At 57.7% G+C, this 13,331-nt stretch overlaps 1 protein-coding gene across 8 annotated transcripts in view; it reads left to right on the top strand.

Moving 5' to 3' along the window:
* The first annotated feature begins 5 nt into the window (after positions 1-5).
* Positions 6-13,331, top strand: part of MORN1 (MORN repeat containing 1) — a 76,235-nt gene continuing 62,909 nt past the window's right edge. For 3 of the 8 annotated variants that reach the window (XM_055382793.2, XM_055382783.2, XM_055382798.2), the window contains exons 1-6: positions 21-291; positions 1,758-1,829; positions 3,417-3,515; positions 4,224-4,334; positions 5,861-5,951; positions 6,695-6,782. In XM_055382793.2, the coding sequence (XP_055238768.2) occupies positions 216-291; positions 1,758-1,829; positions 3,417-3,515; positions 4,224-4,334; positions 5,861-5,951; positions 6,695-6,782 (537 nt within the window). In that variant the 5' untranslated portion in view covers positions 21-215. The other 5 variants (XM_055382785.2, XM_055382790.2, XM_055382773.2 and 2 more) reach the window with 4 other exon arrangements.

Here is a 13,331-nt window from a genome sequence, read left to right on the forward strand (position 1 = left end):
CGCGCAGGCCGTTGGCGGGCGGGCCTCTCGGCGGAAGAGACGACAGAGGCGGAAACGCGCACAGGCGCAGCTGCGTCCTCTGGCTCCGGGCCCGGCTAGCTTCGCTCCAGAGATTGCGCGGGCTCAGGGACTAGGCCCGTGGCCACGCCCCCCCTTGCGACAAAGACCAATGGAAGCGGGCGTTGCTGGTCGCTAAGGGAACCCTCGGCGGCAAGATGGCAGCGGCGGGCGAGGGCACCCCGAGTTCCCGCGGGCCGCGTCGGGACCCGCCTAGGCGGCCGCCCCGGGACGGTAACGACTGCGGGCCACGGGACAGGTCGCTGGCTGCCCTGGGCTCCATTCAGGATGCGATCGCTCTACGCCCTCGACCCCCAAATGCTCACCTCGGAAAGTAGAGGTCCAGGTGCCGCGGCGGAGCCAGGGCCGCCCCCGCGTCCCCCACTCCCACAGGACTCGCCGTGCGCCTCGGGCCCGGCTCGCACCCTTCCCCGAGCCCTCCTCCCGCAGCAGGCCAAGCCCTGCAGGGGGTCGCCCCCCGCGGGCTCCTAGCAGGGAAGACCGGGTTCCGGCCGGAGCCTCACAGCCAGCGGGACCTGGGGTTGCCATGGGGATCCCGAAGCCCAGGACGTGGGGCGAGGGCAGGCGCAGGAGCAGCACCAAGCCTCCTGACTTCCTGGCCGGTGCTGTCCAGAAACGCTAGGACGCGTTTCAAAAGCAGTTTTTGCCTGTACTTCCAGCACTTTGGGAGGCCGAGGCGGGTGGATCACCTGAGGTCGGGAGTTCGAGACCAGTGTGGCCAACATGGTGAAACCCCGTCTCTACTAAAAAATACAAAAATTGGCCGGGGGTGGTGTCTCCTGTAGTTCCAGCTACTCGGGAGGCTGAGGCAGGAGAATCGCTTGAACCCAGGAAGCGGAGGTTGCAGTGAGCCGAGATCGCGCCGCTGCACCCCAGCCTGGGCGACAGAGCAAGACTCAGTCTCGAAAAAAAAAAAAAAAAAAGAGCGGGTTTTGATAGGAACTGTTTCTAGAATCAAATAAACGGGTCTGGAATGAACTCAGAGCTAACACTAGTATCTTGAGGTAGAACCTGACCCTGATTTGGGACAGATACAGTAGCCTGTAGTAACCCCCTGCCCTCTTCCCCGACATTTTCCCATAAACCCTGCCCCCAAGATGTGCCTGAGGAGCTGGTAGGGAGGGAGCCCTGCCCATTCCTGGAACTGCAGGAGTTGGCAGGTGGCACACCCAGCAACTAGGAGGAGATGAAGCCGGCCAGGCCGTCCTTGGGTATGAGTGTGGATTTTCTCCCCAGCGATAGGAGGCCACTGAAGGGCCACAGCAGGGGATGGGAGAGTCTGCTCCTCCCCTGTGTGCCTCACTGACACTGCCGCTCTGCCTTCCCCTGGCTCACTCATCTCCTGCAGCGAGGCTCCCAACCTGCCCCTCACCACCTCCCGAGCACCTCTGGTCTCTCAAGGACCTGCACTTGTTTCAAGCCAGCCCTCCTCTTACTGGGCCTGTCTTCTCCGCACCAAGTAGGTCCTCATCCTTGTCACATAAACAAATGAGCAAATGAATGGCCCAACAGTCGACAGGAGAGCACATGAGCCCCACAGGTCGCCTCTGGTCTGCTGAAGGTGACGTGTACCAACCCCTTGAAGGCCCTCAAGGGAGCTGCACTCCTTCCTTCAGCACTGGAGAGCATCCCTCATCTCTGTGTCTGTGCTTACCTGTGTGTGTCTTCTCAATACTCAGGTTATGGTGTCTACGTATACCCAAATTCCTTCTTCCGATATGAAGGAGAATGGAAAGCAGGGAGGAAGCACGGTGAGAAGCCTCTGTGGTCTCTTCTTGCAGCTGCTGCCGCACAGCTGATGAAACCAGTTTCTCCCCGGGAGGTTGGGTGGGCAAGTGGCATTTCCTGTAGCTTTCGAGCCCATTGTACCCTGGTGCTTCCCTGGCTGCTCAGGGTAAGGCCGGATGGGCAGGGGAAACAGAGGCCTGGGAGACCCCCCTGGAGGGCTACCTTTAGCAAAGGAAGCTGCGACTTTGAAATTCTCCCTAGAGGTTGAGTTCATTTGTCTTTTCCAGACTGAAAACTGGCTTTATGGTTTATTTCCGATTATAAAGAGAACCTACTCTTGTAGTAAATCCAAGTAATAGAAGAAAGAAAGTGTAAAGCCAAGCCAAGCTCAGTGGCTCACGCCTGTAATCCCAGTACTTTGGGAGGCCAAGGTGGGCGGATCACTTGAGGTCAGGAGTTCCAGAACAGCCTGACCAGCATGCTGAAACCCTGACCCTACTGAAAAGACAATAATAGCTGGATGTGGTAAGGCACACCTGTAATCCCAGCTACTTGGCAGGCTGAGCCAGGAGAATCCCTTGAACACAGGAGGCAGAGGTCGCAGTCAGCTGAGATTGTGCCACTGCACTCCAGCCCGGGTGACAGACTGAGACTCCATCTCAAAACAGAACAAAAAAAACAAGTATAAAGTCGATAACACCTGTACTGTACCCCCTCCCCCAACCCCAGGCAAGTGCCATGAACCTTCGGTGGCGTGGACGTTCCCCCCACTGTGTTCCTCTCACGCAGTTTTGTATCTGCTCTCTGCCAGTTTTGTTTCTTTTCTTTTTTTTTTTTTTGAGACAGAGTTTTGCTCTTGTTGCCCAGGCTGGAATGCAATGCTGCCATCTCGGCTCACTGCAACCTCCGGCTCCCAGGTTCAAGTGATTCTCCTGCCTCAGCCTCACGAGTAGCTGGGATTACAGGCACCTGCCACCACGCCCAGCTAATTTTTGTATTTTTAGTAGAGATGCAGTTTTGCCATGTTGGCCAGGCTGGTCTCGAACTCCTGACCTCAGGTGATCTGCCCACCTCGACCTCCCAAAGTGCTGGGATTACAGGCATGAGCCACTGCGCCCAGCCACTCTGCCCAGTTTTCTTCTCTCTCTCTTTTTTTTTTTTTTTTTTTTTTTGAGACAGTCTTGCTCTGTCGCCCAGGCTGGAGTGCAGTGGTGCAATCATGGCTCTCTGCAGCCTCAACCTCCTGACTCAAAGGATCCTCCCACCTCAGCCTCCTGAGCAGCTGGACCCACAAACACGTACCACCACACCTGGCTAATTTTTAAAATTTTGTGTAGAGACGGGGTCTCTCCGTGTTGCTCAGGCTGGCTGCCTGCACTTCGATTCCTGTGCTTGTTCTGGCTGAAGGCGCCGGCCGCTCAGGCGTGCTTCGGCAGATATTTTTGAGAACACTTTTTTATTTTTAAATACATGTATAGCATGAGTGATGGAGCCAAACACAAGTTTTGAAGCCAAGCTCTTCGTTCTGAGAAACAGGCCCAACACTGCACAGTGTCATTCGCAGTCAACCCAACCACTGTCTGAGTTCACATGACGATTTCTCCTGCCAGGTCACGGGAAGTTGTTATTTAAAGATGGCAGTTATTATGAAGGGGCGTTTGTGGACGGAGAGATCACGGGAGAAGGCCGCCGGCACTGGGCCTGGTCAGGTGAGCTCTAGCCGGGATGGCACATTCACTCCTTTCTCATAACCCATCGGGCTCAGTTGGTCCCCCGAGTCTACACGCAGAAGGCGTGACATGTACACGGGAAGCTTTGTGCTGTGAGGGGCCTGGCCTACCGAGAAGCCCTGGGGACCTGACTGAGGCTCTGTGGTCACCGCTGAGAGCAACTCAGGCTTCCGGAGACACTTTTCTAGAATAAAGATGTATCTGTCCCAAGTTACACTATTTCTTTTTTATTTAAAGCTATTTCAGCCACATTGTATCCCTAGATGGGAAACCAGCTCTGGGGACTCGTTGCCGGGAGCTGTGTGTCCAGGAACCTCAGACCCTCACGCCAGAGGGGTCGGTGGGTTCTCAGTTTAGGTGTTTTCTCTCAGGCTTGGCTTTCAGTTTTTAAAGAGCCAGGGAAAAAGCTCACCCTTCACCCTGCAAACCAACCAGAGGGTCCTTTGCCCTCGGGATAGATGCCCACAGAGAGTGTCTGCCTGGGGCTGTCTGCATGCCCAGCTGTTGGGGAGACCAGACCTGCTTACCATGTTTTCCCTCATGAACCAGACTGAGTAGTATGATGAGGCAGGGACGTCCATTCTGGAATGGTTCCTGCGTGTCATGGGTCAGGGACAGAGGAGAGCCGACTGGGGCTGCAGCCCTGAACTGAACCTCCTGTCTCCCCTCCTCCTTGTCCACATGCAGGAGACACCTTCTCTGGACAGTTTGTTCTGGGAGAGCCTCAAGGCTACGGCGTCATGGAGTACAAAGCCGGCGGATGTTACGAAGGGGAGGTCTCCCACGGCATGCGGGAAGGTCTGGCGCCCACAGGAGCCGGGTGCTGTGAGGGTGGGCGCTTTCAGGACATGGAATCCTACGTCCACTCGGGTTCAGGAAACTCTGAGAGGGCCTGCCTGACTTCAGAGGGTGGGAAAGGAGGTAGGGGGCCCATGCCCTCTTCTCCACACCCCCAGGCCATGTCCTATGCCCGGCATACACCAGTATGCCCAGCGGGTCCTGTGGCGCTTGATGCAGCTCTGTCATCCGTTACCACGGAACAGACGCCCATGGCTTAGGGGTTAAAATGGCCACTGCTTTATTGACTGCTCCTGATCCTGGGGTCAGTAGGTTGGCCTGGGCCCTGCAGGGAGGGGCTTCTGGTCTGGCCTATGTGGGGTCACTAAATGGCTACAGTCACCGCAACTCTGCCAGGCCTGAGGGTCCCTGAGGTCTGCATAGGCCTGGGAAGCCCAGCTCCTTGCCCAGTAGTCTTGGACAGCTTAGCCACTTCCTCCACATTCTGTTGGCCCAAGCAAGTCAGGAGGCCAGACTCAAGCCAGGAGGGGGCTGTGCCCTGTCCCTCTACCCAGCCAAGCCAGGCCCAGCACGGTCCGTAGTCCCACAGCCAAAAGGCCACCCGCACTCGAGACAGGAGTCAAGCACATAATACCCTCCACCACAGACGGAGCTTCTTTTTCCAGTGTTTTCCTTATGTTAAGAAGCAGAGGCCAGGCGTGGTAGCTCACGCTTGTAATCCCAGCACTTTGGGAGGCCAAGGCGGGCGGATCACCTGAGATGAGGAGTTTGAGACCAGCCTTGGCAAAATGGTGAAACTCCGTCTCTACTAAAAATACAAAAATGGCTGGGCATGGATGGTGGCACACACCTGTAATCCCAGCTACTCAGGAGGCTGAGGCAAGAGAATCACTTGAACCCAGGAGGCAGAGGTTGTAGTGAGCCGAGATCGTGCCACTGCACTCCAGCCTGGCGACAGAGTGGGACTTCGTCTCAAAAGCAAAGCAACAACAACAAAAAAAAACAAAAGAAGCAGAAATACTCTCAAATTTCTGAGTTGTCCAAAATCTGAAAATGCCGCAGTTTACGAACCCCCATCCTCTTTTGAGTTTCTCCTCGTTCAGGTCAAGCCCTGGCCTCCTCACTGTGAACTTGAAGTTTTTTGTGAAAACAAACGACAGGCCCAAACTGCACCCATCCTCACCCCAGCAGCACGCAGAGCCTGTGCAGCCTCAGATGGCAGTCTGCAAGGCCCCTCAACGGCACCTTTCAGAACTGGACCCCAGGGCCATTTTTGCTGCCCTGTCAGCTCACCGACCTGTCCCAAAGCACATCTGCCCTTCCCGTTCAGAGCCTCACTGAGCCGTGCTGAGGCCTCTGTGTAGCCAGGTCTGGAGGGTCCGTCATGTTCCTGGGGGGCCCTGAGCCCCATGCCTCCTAGACTCGCTACTTTGCTCCTGCCCGCCCTCCAAGGAGCGGAGGGCAGATCCCTTCTCAGATGCAGGAGGAGGCACAAAGCCAAGTCTTTCTCTTGGTCTCTTCTCCAGGACACGGGTTTCTGGTGGACCGGGATGGACAAGTGTACCAGGGCTCCTTCCATGACAACAAGAGGCACGGCCCTGGGCAGATGCTCTTTAAGTGAGTATGAGTCTTGCGGGTGCTGCCTGGCGCATGACAGATACACAGGGCAGGTGTGAGGCCATGTGGCCTGCGGGTGTAGACAGGACTGCCATGGGACACCCCGGGCCTGTTCCGTCCCCTGCTGTCTACCCGCCACCCCCCAGTGCCAAGTTGTTGAACCACATTCTGTGGTTTCGGTGTTATTCTGTAATTCTCCCCTTGTTTATTGAAATTGACCAATTGTGTGTTTAGTAGATAAAACATCACCCCCCCCCCGATTAAAATACCTCCTGAGAACGTCAGGCTGGCGGCAAAGTGGCACCACAGGAGCGTCTCCAGGTCTAAATGAGAATGGGGGTGCCCTCCGGCCAGCAGAGCCTCCCGCCTCCCGCCTCCCAAGTGCTGGGCATCTTCAGCCCGTGTGGAAATTCCTACGGCGGAGTCTCGGCCTCACTGGCTGTGGAGACTGCAGCCCCCTCCCGTTGCCTTTCCTGGGTCATTTCCCATTTTGAGTGGCGGAAGCTGAGCACATCCCGAGCAGGCCTGCCATCTAGGGTGGGGGTGGGCGGACGTGTCCCCACCGCCTGTCGTCGGCCCCCAGCCGGCCCTGGCGAGGCAGGAGCTCTTGGGGCCATCTGCTCGGGCCTATCTTTGCCTCGGTCCCGCGGTGCCTGCGGAGCCCGGTGGGAGGAGCCGGTCTGAGTCACTGCCACCACCCGGCTCCCCCCGTTGAGAGTGGACTCTGTGCGTGTGTCCCCCAGGAACGGTGACAAGTACGACGGCGACTGGGTCCGGGACCGGCGTCAGGGACACGGGGTGCTGCGCGGCGCCGACGGCTCCACCTACGAGGTACCCGGGGACGCGGCATCTGCTGCCCAGAGGGTGCAGGCCTCGTGGTGGGCAGGGCGCGTGGGGTGTATGGGGAGCCTCACCCTGGCAGCTTCTCCACGTGCCAGGCCCTGCGATGCCCTGATCCCGTGTGGGAAGATAAGTTTCTCTCTCCCCTCACAGTTCCCTGTTGGGAAAAGAGAAAAACAAACAGGAGTGTATTCATATGTGTGCCTTGTGTATACTCGGGAGGTACACGGAGAGGCAGGGAAGCTCACAGGCGGCTCTCACTTTTGACTTAAATCCCATCTTCAGCCAAACCAAAGGAAGAAGGGTGCTGGGGGCCAGTCACGGGGATAAGGCTGGTGGCGCAGCTGAGGCGGGGCCTTCTCCACCGACGGGAGCCTCTGCGCCTCGGCGATCTGGGGACTTTCTCTTCGTGGTATGGAGAGGAGATGCCCTTACCAGTGGAACTTCCTTTACGGATGCAAATTTTTTCTTACAAAAGGGAGCTTCTCCTGTGTCTGCAGTTTCTCAAAATAATCTGCTCAAAATAGTGCTGATGCCAAAGAGGCAGATTTGGGGGTGGTACATTCTGGTCTGTGACAGGCCCTACAAGGCAGGGACTAGGATTGTTCTTGGGAATGGGGCAGCAGCCCCATGAGTGCAGAGAGCAAATTTCAGGATGTTTGGAGGAGAGGACACCAGACTTGTTGACAGGCTGGATGTGCGGGCAAAGGCAAGAGAAGAGTCAAGGTTGGTGCCTGAGCTTTCGGTCTGAGCATTGGATGGACAGTGGGGCCTGGTTCAGGATGCAGTCAGGAGGCAGAAGCAACACCGATCACTCCAGTGGGGAAAAACGTAATGAAAAAATCACTAACAAGGACGATTCAGGAGACAGAAACCACACCCATCACTCCAATGGGAAAAACGTAATGAAAGAGTCACCAACAAGGACGAGGCAGCTACCTACCAAAAAGGGCAGGAGAAGGAAGAGCAACGTCTCAGTGTCAGGAGGGGGCCTCTGCGGTGGAGTCTGGGAGTGGTGTGGTTGCTGCTTCGGCTGGGCTGCAGGCCTGAGCTCCTGGCTGGTGGGAAGGGGAGGCTGCTGGTCCACAGCGTGGGGGTGCTTCACGGATAACCAAGCCATCCCCCATGCTGGCCGTGAGGCACCAGTGGAATTGAGAGCCTCAGAAACCCAGGTGCTGCTGTGTGAGGCTATCACAGCCATGAAGATGACCGTGACTGCAAGGGCTGTGAGGGGCCCCCTGAGCGTCCAGCAGCACTAACAGATAGGAACCACACGTGCAGGTGTCTAAACACAGCGCAGGTCACAGCCTGAGAATCAGGACTGCTGTGGCCAGGAGTCCCTCGTTCCTTAGAGCCTCGGGGCTGCTTTGATGAGAAACGCAACATTTAATTGTGTGGGTCGCAGAATTACAATGTCACTTGAATTCCCTTCCTTGCCAAGATTCTCCTATGAAAGTTGGAGCAGTGGTTGGAGATAATGGTCCCTGGAACTAGGAGGAACCCAGCACCCTCCTGAGACTCAGACCTCCACAGAGAGGGTGTGGCTGCCAGCCCAGGTGGTAGAGAGGTTTTCTAGGGTGCCAGGGGCCAAAGCTACTTCTCAGGAAACTCCCCCTGAGGTGCAGGAGACGCTTGCCAGAGACCAGACACTGGGGTGTTCCACAGGCCACTGGCCCTGGCCATAGGAGTTAAAGTAGAAACACTACCTCCCACAGTCCCGCCTTGTTCTCTGTTGACAAAGCCTGGCATTGCACTTGTTGGCAAAGGAGAAACGTTGACAGGGTCCAGTTCCCATCAGGCAAAAGTGGGCAAGGAAGGGGGGTGCTGGGAGCTGAGAGGTGATGGGTTGGCAGTTGGCATGGGGCCACATGGGGATGGAGGAGTTGGGGGTGGGGATGGGAGCCTCATCCTGGCTGGCACAGCTGCCCGCAGCAGGGCCTCAGAGGTGGTCAGATGTGGGGCCCCTGGAGGGGTGGTCAGGCGGGAGGTGCAGTGTGGCTCCCCTCCGCATGCATGTCCACCCTCCCTGCTCTTGAAACAGAGCATCCTGCTTGGATAAAAGTGCCACCCATGCCCACTCCGGGGTCTGCCAGCCTTGCTCAGGGCAGTTGACCATTGGCAGTGTCCTTGCTGGACCACGGGAGCCCATGTCAGCGTCGTTGCTGCCCCTGCTGGCCTGGGCTAGTGCTGCGGGTTCTCACCTGAGCCATATGCAGGAGATGCTGTAGCCAGGCCAAGGCTCTGCCTCTTCTCCCCTGGGGACGTGTGTCCATCCTACAGGACCAGACTTCACCGCGTGCTGGGGCAGCCACTGCTCCCTTGTCTTCACTGTCCAGAGTGGCAGTGGGAGAGTGCGCCTAAGGGAGTCCCTGGGCAGAATTCTCTTCTGCCCGCCCCTTCCCGCCCGAGCATTCCCGGGCCCCCACCCCACTGCCACCATGACGATTCCCTCGCCTTGCAGGGCTAGGGCGAAGCTGGGGCCGGCGCTGGTGCACAGCTCTGGAGCTAGGGCTCGGGTGTGTGGTTTCACTTCCTGGGTGCCAGGCGCTGCTGTCAGCCTTTCGGTGCATTGGCTCATGATCCCCACCAGTCCCAGCAGGGCATAGGTGAGGAAGCTGAGGTGCTAGGATGGCAGGCTCCCTCACCAGGGCAACACAGCCCTGGGGGCCCCCGGCCACTCACCCAATCCTCATGTTCCCTGAGATTCAGGAGGACCTGGTCAGGGCCTGTCTCATGGCCCAGGGACACAGAGGTGCCGCCTGCTGCCAGACAGGGCCATCCCCTCCGGCCTGGGCTGGGCGAGAAGCAGCTCCTGTTCTTCCAGAGGACCATGGACAGCTTTGTCCTCCCCACCCCCACTCCCAGCACAGCCCTGTCCCCAGAGGCTGTTCTGTCCCACAGGTCCCCTGGCTACCACCCAAGCGCCAACTCGGGTCCACACTGCTTGCTGGTCACCAGCGCCCTGGGCCAAGAGAGAGGACCAGGCAAGGGACGGCGCCCTCCCTCCTGGGCTGATAGCACCAGGGTGCTCAGCGCATCCACCAGGGGGCAGCCCAGCCCTGTCCCGGCACCACACTGGCCCGGGCCTTGCCGGAGGGAGGCAGCTCCTCCCCGGGAGCCCAGAGCTTATTCCCAAGCCATGAGTTTGGACGGGGGAGGATGGCCTGGGATGGCCACTGGGCCCAAGGGCTGGCTGGGTACTCCTGAGAGCCGGGCCCCCAAGCGGCCCCCCAGGCCTTTCTGCTTGGGATGGTTTCTCCCCTTGGTGCTAAAACCTTGAATTCTGCAGAGGGTTTTGCAGAGGATTTCTGCGAGAGTCTTGGTACCAAACCCTTCGCGTGACCTACATTCCCTGGGGTTATAACATGACCTCCCCACTCCTCTGCCGTCCAGGCCCAGAGGACTGGGAGACCTAGGCAGGCCCTGGGACCGCCTGCCAACCGAGGCCCGCACACCCTCCCCAGGTAGACCCGTGGCTTGAGCTCCCTGGGGACACTGCTGTGTGCTGGTTCTCGCTGCCCCACGGGGTGCTCTGGGCAGTGTCACTGGTGGCAACAGTCCCCTGGCCTCGTCCACGCTGCTGACACCTGCAGGCACTGGCAGACCGTGGCCAGTGAGCTGCCTGCTCCTCCAGCGCCTTCTCCAGGCATTGCTCCTGCCCAGACCGATGTAGACGCTGAGAAGGGCGCCCGAGGCCAAAAGGACAGGCTGGGCCCCCATGCCCTCAGGTCAGGACTGGGCCGGGGCCGCCTCCCACGCAGCACAGCCGTGGCTGCCAGACCACGCTTCAGAGGCAGGAGGTTTTCACATGGCTGTTTGTGCAAGAAGACGTTACCAGGTCTGTCCCTTGGACTCTGGTTAATGAGGAGAAGCGAGGCTCTCTTGGCTCAGCTGCTCAGTTCTCTGCTCTGCGTCTTAGCGCTGGGCCCTCCGGTCACAGTGCCTCTCCTCCACCTTCAACCTGGAGAGTAAACGGCATCGACCCGGAGAGGCAGCAGCCGCCAGAGACGGGAGTCAGGCCGCACATTCCGAGAGCTGTCCAGAGTGAGGGGACAGCTGTTCCTTGTGGTGTCATTAGTCAAATATTTAGCCAGCTTTAAAAAACATTTTGTTGACCAGGCACGGTGGCTCACACCTGTACTCTCAGCACTTTGGGAGGCCGAGGTGGGAGGACTGCTTGAGCCCAGGAGTTCAAGACCAGCCTGGGCAACACAGGGAGACCCTGTCTCTACAAAAGAAGTTTTAAAAAATACAAAAGTAGGCCAGGTGCAGTGGCTCACGCCTGTAATCCCAACACTTTGGGAGGCCGAGGTGGGAGGATTGCTTGGGCCCAGGAGTTTAAGACCAGCCTGGGCAACATGGGGAGACCCTGTCTCTACAAAAGAATTTTTAAACAATACAAAATTAGCTAAGCATGGTGGTACACACCTGTGGCCCAGCTCCTCAGGAGGCTGAGGAGGGAGGATCGCTTGAACCTGGGAGGCAGAGGTTGTAGTGAGCTGAGATCACGCCCACTGCACTCCAGCCTGGGTGACAGAGCAAGACCCTGTCTCAGAAAAATAAAAAACCAAAACACCAACCATTTTGTCATGGTAAAATCCATATAATATAAAACTTAGCATCTTAACTACTTTTTGTTTTGAAGAGGCGAGGTCTCACTGTGTTGCCCAGGCTAATCTCCAATTCCTGGGCCCCAAGTGCTTCTGCCTTGGCCCCCAAAGGGCTGGGATTTCAGGCGCGAGCCGCCGCGCTGGGCCGTGACCATTTTTAAGCGTGCAGTGGCGTGGCAGGAGGCACGGGCACATTTCGTGTAGCCACAACCACATCCACCTCCAGAACTTTGTCACCTTCCCACCCGAACCTCTGTCCCCATCCAGCACGAACTCCCCACGCTTCCACCCCTGGCAGCCACCGTTCCACTGTGTGTTTGTAGACTCTACTGATCTCAGGGCCTCCTGTGAGTGGTGTCCTTTCGTGCCAGGCTTGTTTCACCCGGCACAGTGTCCCCAGAAGCCTCCATGCTGGAGCCTGTGCCAGCCCCTCCTTCCTTGCTAAGGCTGAGCCGGGCCCGCACCCCCCACCACCACCACTCCGTGTGGACAGACACGCTTCTCTGCCCGTCTGTGGGTGGACTCTGGGGAGGCTTCCCCCCCTGGGTCCTGTGGGTGATGCTGCTGTGAATACGGCTGCACAGAGAGCTCTTCAAGGCCCTGTGGGCTGCAGCCCCAGAGGTGAGACTGCTGCGTCGGATGGTGATTCTGTTTTTAATTTTTGAGGAACCGCCATGCTGTTCTCCACAGCGGCCTCACCCTTTTACCTTCCTGCCCACAGTGCACACAGTTCCAGTTCCTCCCCACCCTCACCAACACTGGTTATTTTCTGTTGTTTTTGTAAAAGGTTACCCTCATGAGTATTAGCCCTCTTAACAATAACCACAATTGAGATGCAAGCCCATCCACTGTCAGCCATGGCCACCACTGCGCACCCGGTCTCCCCCTCTTTGATGCTTCTTGGCAGCTGTAGTCTCCCCCAGTCCTGGCCACCAGCTGCCCCCACCCGTGAGCGCCTGCCCCTCGCCATGTTTGGTGCTGCCAGGCTTTGTGCAGTGCCTTTGTGCACAGGAGTTTGGCCTTTTGACTTCTTCCCTGGGAGCTTAAACCATCGATCAAGGCCACGAGGTAGGCGCTGGGACCTTCTTGGACACTGAGTTGCCTCTTAGAATTGCCCTGCCCCTCCAGCCACACCCCAACCAGTGCCGGCTGTTCGTTTATTTTTAGAGATCATTTTATGTTCTGAAAAGACTAGAAAGTGGTAAGTCCTTTCTTTTCTCTCTCCTGGCCTTCGCCTCTGCCCACCTCGGAGCATGCCCTTGGCACCTCCTACATCAGCTCTGATCCACCCATCTATAGTAGGAGAAACTCAAGGAGACATCGGCTGCTACCCAGGCACCATGAGCTCGGGGTTGGTGAGGCCCCTCCGGGAGACCTGTTCTCCCTCTCGACAGCAGGTGTGTTTTCTGCAAACCATGTCTCCTGCCTTGCAGCCAGTATTCCTTAATGCAGAGCTCTATGAAGAACCTTTTTTTAAAAATGCATTCTAGAAAAAAAATGCATTCCTGAAAATAAACGTGTTACAGCTTCTTCTGACGGAAAATAAGAACAGCGGATCCCAAAGCAGAGAAGGCTCCTCTTCCACAGGGACAGGAGCCACGCGGCTCAGGCCGGTCCCGGAAGCCACAGAGGTCCTGGGCCACAAGCACCCCCACCAGCCTGTGACGCCTCAGCCATCTCCGTCCTCCACACTCCTAGTTTACAGCTTACTGCCTCGACCTCCCAGGACCCGAGGGCTTGGGCAGGCCCCACACGTCCTCCTGAACATCCTCGGTGGGAGCCGGACCAGAACACGGAGCAGACAGAGTGGAGGCCACACACGTGTGTGCACATCAGAGCGTCTCCTACCCATGTTGGCAGCAGCGCGGCCCTCCGGGCGTCCCTTGGCTATATCAGCTGCGCCATGAGTGTTGGCTGTCTCACACGCCAG

This window comes from Gorilla gorilla, chromosome 1 (genome assembly GCF_029281585.2).
Source record: "Gorilla gorilla gorilla isolate KB3781 chromosome 1, NHGRI_mGorGor1-v2.1_pri, whole genome shotgun sequence".
Lineage (NCBI taxonomy): Eukaryota > Metazoa > Chordata > Mammalia > Primates > Hominidae > Gorilla > Gorilla gorilla.